Below are 9,797 nucleotides of genomic sequence, written 5' to 3' on the forward strand. Positions count from 1 at the left end.
GAGAGAGACTTGAGTTTAATAAGTCTTGCAGAACACTGACAAGAACAACCTCAACTTCTCCAATTCCCAAGTCAATCCATCAGTCAACCATTCACTCATTCTGTCTTCTAAAACTGAAAACTGACAACCATCTCATAAATGTCAACTCATCTCATGTAATTGTGAATTTGTAATGATGATGACTGGAGAGCATGGCAAGGAGGAGTGCTTGCCGGAGTCCAGTGGCGGCGGCGGCTGGATGAGTTTGCTGAGGACTTTAGAACGTGACGAAATTTTGCAAGTTTTGTCAAATGGGTTTTGTCAGTGCTGCCAAGTCGTTTTGGAGGATCGAATTCACAGCTTCATGAACAGTAAGAAATCGATATACCATCTCTGCATTTTTTGTTTTTGAATTTCGCATTAATTCCTGTGAGTGAGAATAACAGAATTATTGGTTGTTTTTCTTTTCTTATTATTTCTTATGAACAAGTTATGTTTTAAGTTTATTCCTTTCTTCAAGCAGCTGATATATTTTACTTATTTTGCTTTTGCTGTGGCCTGTGGGGTTTTTACTGTTTGTTTCATACCTTACCTTTTAGTATAAAAAAAGAAAAAACAAAAGAATGTTTTATATGCCCAATTCAGTATTTTTGGGTTTTCTAGCTAGCTGTACCCTTTTTCTCCAATTAGGGAAGTTAACACTACAAGAAAAACATATTTGGGCGACGAAACTTTGGGAGACGAATCTATATTAGTCGCCCAAAGTAATTTTGGGCGACGAACAATGACATTTGTCGCTCAAAGTTATACAGATTTGGGCGACGAACGTGTTCCTCGCCTAAAACCACTAATCACGCACCAAAAAATTAATTGACCAATGCATTAGGCGACGAATATACATTTTCCTCACCCAAAGTGTCTTTGGGCGAGCAACATATAAATTCTCGCCCAAACCTATTTTGGGAGACAAGAAATTGCGTCGCCCAAATGTATTTTGGGCGAGGAATATACATATTCCTCGCCCAAAGTACTTAGGGCGAGGAAAAGTATTTCGTCGCCCAAAGTACAATACATATTCCTCGCCCAAAGTACTTAGGGCGAGGAAAAGTATTTCGTCGCCCAAAGAACTTTGGGCGAGGAATATATTCGTCGCCCAAAGTACTTTCGGCGAGGAATGTGTATATTCCTCGCCCAAAGGGTCATTCCCTGTTTTTTTTTTTGATACAATTATATGTATGTTATTCATACAATGCGATCGTGTTTCCAACGATCCGAACCGTTCAATTTTTAATTCCTCATTAAAAGATCAGCGTTGCAAAAAATTAGGATTATTGGAGATATAAAAGTTATGTAACGGTGCTCGAATGTATGAACGATCAAGAATTTCCTAATACTAATCAATGGAGTAGATGAATTCCGATTTGGGTGATTTTTTGCAGGAATGATGTTTGAATATAAACAAATAAATGAACGGCTCCGATGGTTCAAATTACATTGTAGTCTTCACAATTGTTGAATCGATAAAGTTTGAACGAAAAAACTATAGAATTATGCTCTTCAAGTGTATTTGTATGTAGAAGATTACTTTTGTATTGTGTTTTTAACGATCCGAACCGATCATTTCTTAGTGCCCCACTCAAAGATCATCCATGCAAAAAATTATCTCAATTGGAGATGTAGAAGTTAGGTTTGGCATTTAGGGTGTATAGACGATCTTGATTCTGATAATAATAATCGAACGGGTAGATGAACTCCGATTGAGCCGATTTTTTGCAGGGTTGATCTTTGAGTATGAACGTATATGATGAATGGCTCTGATCGTGATAATCACGCTGTGGTCTTCACAATTATTGAAGTTACAAGGTTTTAACGAAAGAGTTAATAGAACTTTATTCTTCAAGTGTAAAAATCGTTCATTTATATGTACAACCTCATATGTCGATCGTGTTTTCAATGATCCGAATCGTTCATTTATTAGTTTCTCACTTAAAGATTATTCTTGCCGAAAATTAGGTCAATTGGAGATGTAGAAGTTTGGTATCGGTGGTTGAACTTATGAACGATTGTGAATTTTCTAATACTAATCGAAGGAGGAGATGAATTCCGATTTAGCCGATTTTTTGCAGGGATGATCTTCCAGTATAAATGAATAAAATGGACGGTTCCGATCGTTGAAATCACATTGTAGTCTTCACAAACTGTTGAATCCCCAAAATTTCTACTGAAAAGTTAATAGAATTATACTTTTCAAGTGTATTTATATGTAGAAGCTCAAATTTCTATTATGTTTTTAACGATTTGAACCGATCATTGGCTAGTCCCCCACTCAAAGATCATCCATACAAAAAATTATCTCAATCGGAGAAGTAGAAGTTAGGTTTAGCATTTAGTGTGTATGAAAGATCATGATTTTTATAATCATAATCGAACGGCTAGATGAACTCTGATTGAGCTGATTTTTTGCAAAGATGATCTTTGTGTATGAACATAGATTATGAACGACTGTGATTGTTGTAATGACGTTATTGTCTTCACAATTATTGAATCGACAAGGTTTGAACGAAATAGTTAATAGAATTTTATTATTTAAGTGTAAAATTCACTGATTTATATGTAGAACCTTATATGTCGATTGTGTTTTTAACGATATGAACCGTTCATTTATTAGTTTCCCACTCAAAGATCATTCCTCTAAAAGATTAGGTCAATTGGAGATCTAGAAGTTTGGTATTAGAGCTCGAACGTATGAACGATCATGGTTCATACCAAAAATCAACTTTGGGCGACGAAATATATCTTTGGGCGACGAACTATTCATTGCCCAAAGTCTGAAATTATGGCGGGATGAAACGGTGCCCTAAAGTCAACGACTTTTGGGCGACGTACAAGATTCCGTCGCTCAAAGGTCATTTGGGCGATGCAATAATCAATTCCTCGCCTAAAGGCGCTTTGGGCGACGAAATAATGTTCGTCGCCCAAAGTCTTTCAATATGCTTAACCCAGTTCTGGTTCACTTCAGACTCAACACTCCCTCTCACTCCCTCCTCCTTCCCCCGAAGTCTCTCTCCCTCGCAGCTCGATCTTGCTCCTCCCTCTCAGCGCCGGCTCCTCCGTCCTCCTCCCCTCCTCCTCCTCCCTCGTCCTCCCTCTTTCTTCCCCCCAAAACCCAAACCTCCCCCCCCCCCCCGAAACCCACCCCCACCGAAACCCAGTCCCCCCACCCGAAACCCACCCTCCCCCGAAAACCACCGAAACCCATCCCCCCTACCCGAAACCAGCTCGAAACCCGCCCCCCCACACCCGAAACCAGCTCACCGAAACCCCCCCCCCCCCACAGAGGTATTTTTTTTTTCAATTTCTTTTATTTTAATTAAATTTTGTTATTTTCTGTTTTTTATGTTTTTGTATATTGTGGATTTTGCACTTGTTGTGGATTTTGCATAAATTGGTTGTGAAATTTCTGATTTTAGTGGTAATTAGTTAATGTTGTGGGTTTATATTTTATGGCCGACCCGGCTGCAGCAAACCCACCCGATTGTGGGTTTTTGGTGGGTTTTTATTTTTATTTTTATTTGGGTGTTTTTTGTTTTTCTGTTTTCTGTGTTTTCTACTCATTAGCTTTAGTTTTTTTTCAGAGGGATCAAGTGCAGGTGGCCAGGGGAATAGTAATACCCAAGGAAATTTTTCAAGTCAGACTTAAGACTCAATTGCTCCTTTAATGTTATTTGGCTGGTGTTTTTAATTTTTTGTTCTTAAATTTGTTTATTAGTGTTGAATAAATTAGTTTAATTCTGATCATTGTTCTTAGTTTGCTGATATTTTTTTATGTTAGATAACAAATTAGTTTTCATATAAAATTAGTTAGTTTTTTATGTTTTTTAATTATAAAATTTATTAGGTAGTTTATATGTAGATTAGTTAGTTTGTTAGTTTTTAAATATAAAATTTAGTTTAATTACAAAATGTAGATTAATTAGTTTGAGAAATATAATTTAGTTATAAGGTGGAAGGCGATGGAGTCAGCTCCCAATGATGTAGTTCAGCCATCCTCGAGTACTGGGAGCCCCTCTATGCCACGGAGGGCTCGTCGATCGCACCGCTCTAGTCAGGTCACCGCTTCCGCTTCTGCTACTGCGACGAGGGGACCATGTAGTGGGTTGAAATCCTCTCGGATCGTGTGCAGTACTGGGGCGCGAATTCCAGTCATGTGTGTGCAAAACGGCCGACGACCGTTAGATCCTAACGTTGACAGTTTGTTCTCGCACGATGTGGGGGCTATTATCCGTGCCGAGTGCGCCATGGTTGCAACCACTTGGAAAAGCTTGCCGGCAGAGATTCAACACAAAGTGATCCGCTCCATCTCAGTGAGTATATAGCTCAACAATTAATTCAAAACGATAAATTTGATCATTCATAACAATCTAATATTTTTTTTCAGGTTAACTTTGACATTCAGATGGATGATCCCCTTACCGTCACGTACATGACAGATTTACTCATCAAGTCCTACAGGCAGTGGAAGCACAAACTACACGTGCATTTCAAGGGATTTTCGTCAGCAGTTGAGGCATTGGCGAACCCCCCTATGGAGTTGGTAGAGCGGTCTGACCAGTGGCGTTTTTTGTGCGATCATTTCATGAGTCCGTCGTTTTTGGTACGTTTTATCATCTTAAGACTTTAAAAAATCGATTATTGTTTTGTTATTCTATTATTGTATACATACACTAACACAATTTGCTTAATATTTAACAGAAGAAGTCGGTCGCCAACGCCAGAAACCGGAAAGGGAAGCCGTTTAACCATCATAGTGGTCCGACGCCCATCTCATATCGAGTGGAGTCGCGACGTCGGGTACGTCATTATTTAATTTAATACATATATATTCTTTAATATTGGTTGGGTCTTTGACAAAATTATTTTCTTTTTCAGCGTGGGTCGCAATTCCCGGAGATAGACACTTTCGGAGATATCTATGTTCATCCTGGTTGTGATGCGGCCAAGGCAAAACATGTTAGTTTTTTATATTTTAATTTTTTTCACAATTTTTTATATTTATTTTTCTAATTGGTTACTTGTATATATAACATTTTGAAGGATGAGATAGTGGCCAACTCGAGAATATATTTGGAGAGCTTGGCCGAGCAGCACCCTCCGGGTACTCCGTTGGAGTCGATTCCAGTACCCGATCCCAATGTCGGACTTCGTATTATGATAGACTCATCGGGTGTTAGGCCCGGTAAGGAAATACGCGGCATGGGATATGGGCGGATTCGTGATGTTCGATCCTCGTCTTCGTCTTCATCTTCATCTTCTTCTCAGCCATCTGCAGTCGTCGCAGGGTTGTCCGCTCAAGTGAAGAAGTTGCAGGAGGACTTACGAGCTGAGAGAGCGGAGAAGGAGGCATTGTATGCTGCATTGACCAAGGCGATACCTGGGTTTGTCCCGCCACCATCTTCTCATCAATCTCCGTCAGATATGAATGATGATGATGCTACTAGTTTAGAATAGATTGACTATTAGGGTTATTACTACTGTGTATGGATATTTTGATATATAAATTTATTAATTTTTTTTTATATAGATTTTGAATAAAGAATTTTTTTTAAAATATTAAATTCAAATATATAATCTAAATAAAAAAATAATTTTTTTTTTAAATATGTTTGAGCAACGAACATACCTATTCCTCGCTCAAAATAATGAACTGTCGTCGCCTAAAAATATTTTGGGCGAGGAATAGTTATGTTCGTCACCCAAAGCATGTTTGGGCGACGAAATTTTCCGTCGCCCAAATCATGTTCCGGCGAGGAAATTAATTATTCCTCCCCCAAAGCATGTTTAGGCGACGGAAAATTTCGTCGCCCAAACATGCTTTGGGTGAGGAATAGTTATGTTCGTCTCCCAAAGCATGTTTGGGCGACGAAAAATTTCGTTGCCTAAACATGTTTTGGGAGAGGAATAATATGCTTTAGGAGACGAAAAAACTCCGTTGCGCAAGGTGTCTTTGGGAGACGAAATTTGCTGGTTCGTCGCCCAAACTCTTGGGCGTCACGGATTGGGCGGCCAAACTCTCGACGAACTCAGTTCGTCGCCCAAACACTTGGGCGACGAAATTAGACTTTGGGAGAGGAACTAGGTTCGTCGCCCAAACCTTTTTTTCTTGTAGTGTAAGGTGGTTAGTATATTTCATAAACTACTTTGTGTTTGTTATTGCACAGATATATATATATATATATGTTATCATTAACCATTAATGCATTCTATCCTTTTCCTTTTCTTTGTTATTTTTTTTTCCTTATAAGCAGAGAAAGTGGATGAGGTATCCTTTTCTAGTGATAACCACACAAGATATACACAAAAGATATCCTACCCATCAACACAAAGAGGACACAGAGCCAATTCATTTGTGCATTCAGGTTCTCAAAGATCATTCAATGGAAATTCCTCATCCATTCATGATGGGTTATCGGAGGATCCGAATGAGCATAACCGATTATCAGAAGTTTGCAGAAAGAAGGACTTCATTCACATTGAGAATATAAGTGGAAGAGCAACAAATGTGCTATTGGGCCTAGAGCTACATACTCGGGTTTTTAACTCGGATGAGCAGAAGAAAATTGTTGAATGCATCTATAGTTAACAACGTATGGGGCAAAAGGGACAACTGAGAGGTATAATTTATTTTGACAGCTATAGTAAATTCCACACATGTTTAATTTCCGTTCAACTGTTTGGGTTCCTGGGTTATGCTCAAGTGTGCAAAAAATGAGATAACACGTCATTCAGATGTACAAACAACCTATCTGCAAAGAGTAGGAAGAAATGGAAGAGTTCTCTAGCAGTTGATAATGCTATAAATGATTAATTCGATATTTTCAACAAAACATTCTAGGAGGATCTTGGTTAGTCTGATCTATCTAGATTGGGGAGGAGTTTTGTTTTCATTTTGGGGTTTTTTTTTTTTTTGTTGTTGTTTCTGTTCGGGTTCTTTAATGGTCATCCATTGTTTGTCATTTATTTGGGGCCGATCTCACTTTACAAATTAATAAAATTAAAAACTGTGCTAATTTATCACCTTAATTAAAATTTTTTGCAATATCAGACCTCAGGCAGATTTCGTCATACTTTCCGTCAAACATAAGCACGTGCATCGTACGTGACCTCCTTTTAAGGGGGTTTATGGTCTTTTTATGTCTAATTTGAAGTGTATTTAGAAGTTTTCATTGTAAAAAAAGAGGTTGTATGTAAAAGAAGCAAATCAACCTTATAGCTATTGCACTTCTAATACCCCTAAATACAATAAAAATCTTTCGTACACACTTCAAATTTGACATAACAAGACCAAAAAGCCCCCTTAAAAGTGGGTCATGTGTGACGACACATAATTATTTTTAACGGAACTGTTATGAAATCTGCCTGAGTTATGATATTACAAAAAAAATTTATTTTAGTAAATAAGGTACAATTTGTTTGGTAGGTAATAATGTGAGATCGATCTCAAAATCAAGGTAGGTAAACTGTTAAAAAGCCAATAATTTATGGTGGCTTGTTTACTGTAGATTGCTTGTAGTTCTTAAGATTTTGTGGACTGCTGGTCCACATTGTTTGTTCTTCCCCCTTGTATACCATTAATATAATCACTATGTTTCTTTTTTAAAAAAAGAAAATGTCCTGGGAATAATATGCATGGCTATTACAAATCATATTTCCTTAGTATAGGCCTCTATTTGATTAGACAATGTAAACTCTAACTTGCTATTTTATTAGTAGCTATCGTTATAAACATATCATGAAAACAATCCTTAATTCATGGGTGGACTTCTTTCTGTCTCCTCATTTCCAAGCATGTGGGTTTGCATAACATATATGTGAAATAATATGAATCAGATATTTGTCGTTCCTTATTCCATTTGTAACTTTTTCTTGAATATCTTACAGAACGTACATTTACTGAACCTAGAAAATGGATGCGTGGTAAAGGACGTGTAACAATACAGTTTGGTTGTTGCTACAATTATGCAATGGTATCTCTATGTATTCTCTCTATGTACTATTAGTATTTAATTCAAATTACAATGTATATTAGCTTTATGTTATTTTGTGTGACATTACAGGATAAGAATGGGAACCCACCAGGCATAGTTAGAGATGAAGAAGTTGATGTGCTACCTCCTTTGTTCAAGCAAATGATAAGGAGAATGGTAAAGTGGCACGTATTACCTCCAACATGCATCCCTGACAGCTGCATTGTGAATATATATGATGAAGGAGATTGCATTCCTCCTCACATCGACCACCATGATTTTGTTAGACCTTTTTGCACAGTTTCCCTTTTGGCAGAGTGCAATATACTTTTTGGTTCAAATCTAAAGATTGTGGGTCCAGGAGAATTTTCAGGACCTGTTTCTATACCTTTGCCTCTCGGGTATGCTTTTTGGTCTGCTTCTCTTCCTGATTGATCACTTATGTTTTAATTGTTTGATCGCTAGTTACCACTTACTTGAGCGTTTCTTTAAGAACTGGTAACTCAAGATCAAGTTTGTGATAACTTACTACATTCTTAATCGCTAGTTACCGCATTTTTGAGTGTTTATTCAAGAACTAGTAATTCGAGATCAATTAAGTTTATGGTAATTTACCACATTCTTGATTGCTAGTTACCACATTCTTGAGCGTTTATTCAAAAACTGGTAACTCCGAATCAAGTTTGTGGTAACTCTTCAAAAAAGGCATAACTAGATGATCGAGTTACCATTTTCTTGATATTTCGCTCAAGTAATTGGTAATTCCGGATCAAGTTTTGGGTAACGTACCATATTCTTGATCACTAGTTACCACATTTTTGAGCGTTTATTCAAGAACTGGTAACTTACAATATGCTTGAGCGTTAATTCAAGAACTAGTAACTCCGGATCAAATTTTTGGTAACTCTTAAAAAATGGGTCTATCTAGATGAGTTACCACTTCTTGATATCTCGCTCAAGTAATTAGTAATTCTGGATCAAGTTTTGGGTAACTTACCACATTCTTGATTGCTAGTTACCACATTCTTGAACGTTTATTCAAGAACTGGTAACTCCAGATCAAGTTTTTGGTAACTTACCACATTCTTGATCGCTAGTTACCACTTACTTGAGCTGGTAAGTTACCACTATCTTAATCGTCAGTTACCACATTCTTGATCGTCAGTTACCACATTCTTGATCATTAGTTACCATATTCTTGATCGCTAGTTACCACATTCTTGATCACTAGTTACCATATTCTTGGAGGCATTATATGCCCGCAGTCATTGTAGACGCTGTCTTTCTATTGTTTACAGTTGATATAATCAGGTTCTTATTATTGAAATGCATCCTCATTTTTCAATCAAATAGCGCATTCATGTTAGAGCTAGATAAAAATTTTATATAGAGTGTCAATGTATAACAAAGTGGCATTTCTTTTGAATGCTCTCTCTCTCTTTCGCATTTTCTTTTCCTAACATTAATTATGTTCTAATAGAAAAAGTTTAGCTATAACTAATAAATCAAATATTTCCTAGTTAACTCATAGCACTACTATTGCCCAAAAAAAACTCATAGCACTACTAAGATATATATATAAATATATTTTTTTTTTCCTTCAAGAAAAAATATATGAGGAATGTATGCTGGATTTTGTAGTTAATTAATTGTTAATTGCTATACATATGATTTGCAGATCAGTGCTTATTCTAAATGGTAATGCAGCAGACATTGCTAAGCATTGTGTTCCTATATATCATGTTCCCCTTCAATACAACCACTTTTTCTTTTCGTCTTTTTAATTATTTTTTA

General features: G+C 37.0%; 1 protein-coding gene, 1 long non-coding RNA gene and 1 pseudogene across 2 annotated transcripts in view; all 3 read left to right on the top strand.

The window, feature by feature from the left end:
• Positions 1 to 9,797, top strand: part of LOC147279989 (uncharacterized) — a 55,371-nt gene that overhangs the window by 9,088 nt on the left and 36,486 nt on the right. The window lies entirely within an intron of this gene.
• LOC147279990 (RNA demethylase ALKBH9B-like) lies at positions 43 to 9,787 on the top strand (annotated as a pseudogene).
• Positions 3,989 to 5,536, top strand: LOC147279991 (uncharacterized). The gene is made up of 6 exons (XM_086250077.1): positions 3,989 to 4,343; positions 4,418 to 4,633; positions 4,732 to 4,830; positions 4,909 to 4,989; positions 5,074 to 5,331; positions 5,483 to 5,536. The coding sequence occupies exons 1-6, from the start codon at positions 3,993 to 3,995 to the stop codon at positions 5,534 to 5,536; spliced, it is 1,059 nt and encodes a 352-aa protein (XP_086106203.1). The 5' UTR covers positions 3,989 to 3,992.

Source organism: Dryas octopetala, chromosome 7 (assembly GCF_963921425.1).
Source record: "Dryas octopetala chromosome 7, drDryOcto1.1, whole genome shotgun sequence".
Lineage (NCBI taxonomy): Eukaryota > Viridiplantae > Streptophyta > Magnoliopsida > Rosales > Rosaceae > Dryas > Dryas octopetala.

What these genes read in the sequence shown, in the direction of transcription:
- LOC147279991 (XM_086250077.1), top strand. Translation starts at nt 3,993, where the DNA reads ATGGAGTCAGCTCCCAATGATGTAGTTCAGCCATCCTCGAGTACTGGG. An exon ending in TCATGAGTCCGTCGTTTTTG is followed by an intron (nt 4,634 to 4,731) that starts GTACGTTTTATC and finishes AATATTTAACAG; the next exon opens with AAGAAGTCGGTCGCCAACGC. An exon ending in ATGCGGCCAAGGCAAAACAT is followed by an intron (nt 4,990 to 5,073) that starts GTTAGTTTTTTA and finishes AACATTTTGAAG; the next exon opens with GATGAGATAGTGGCCAACTC.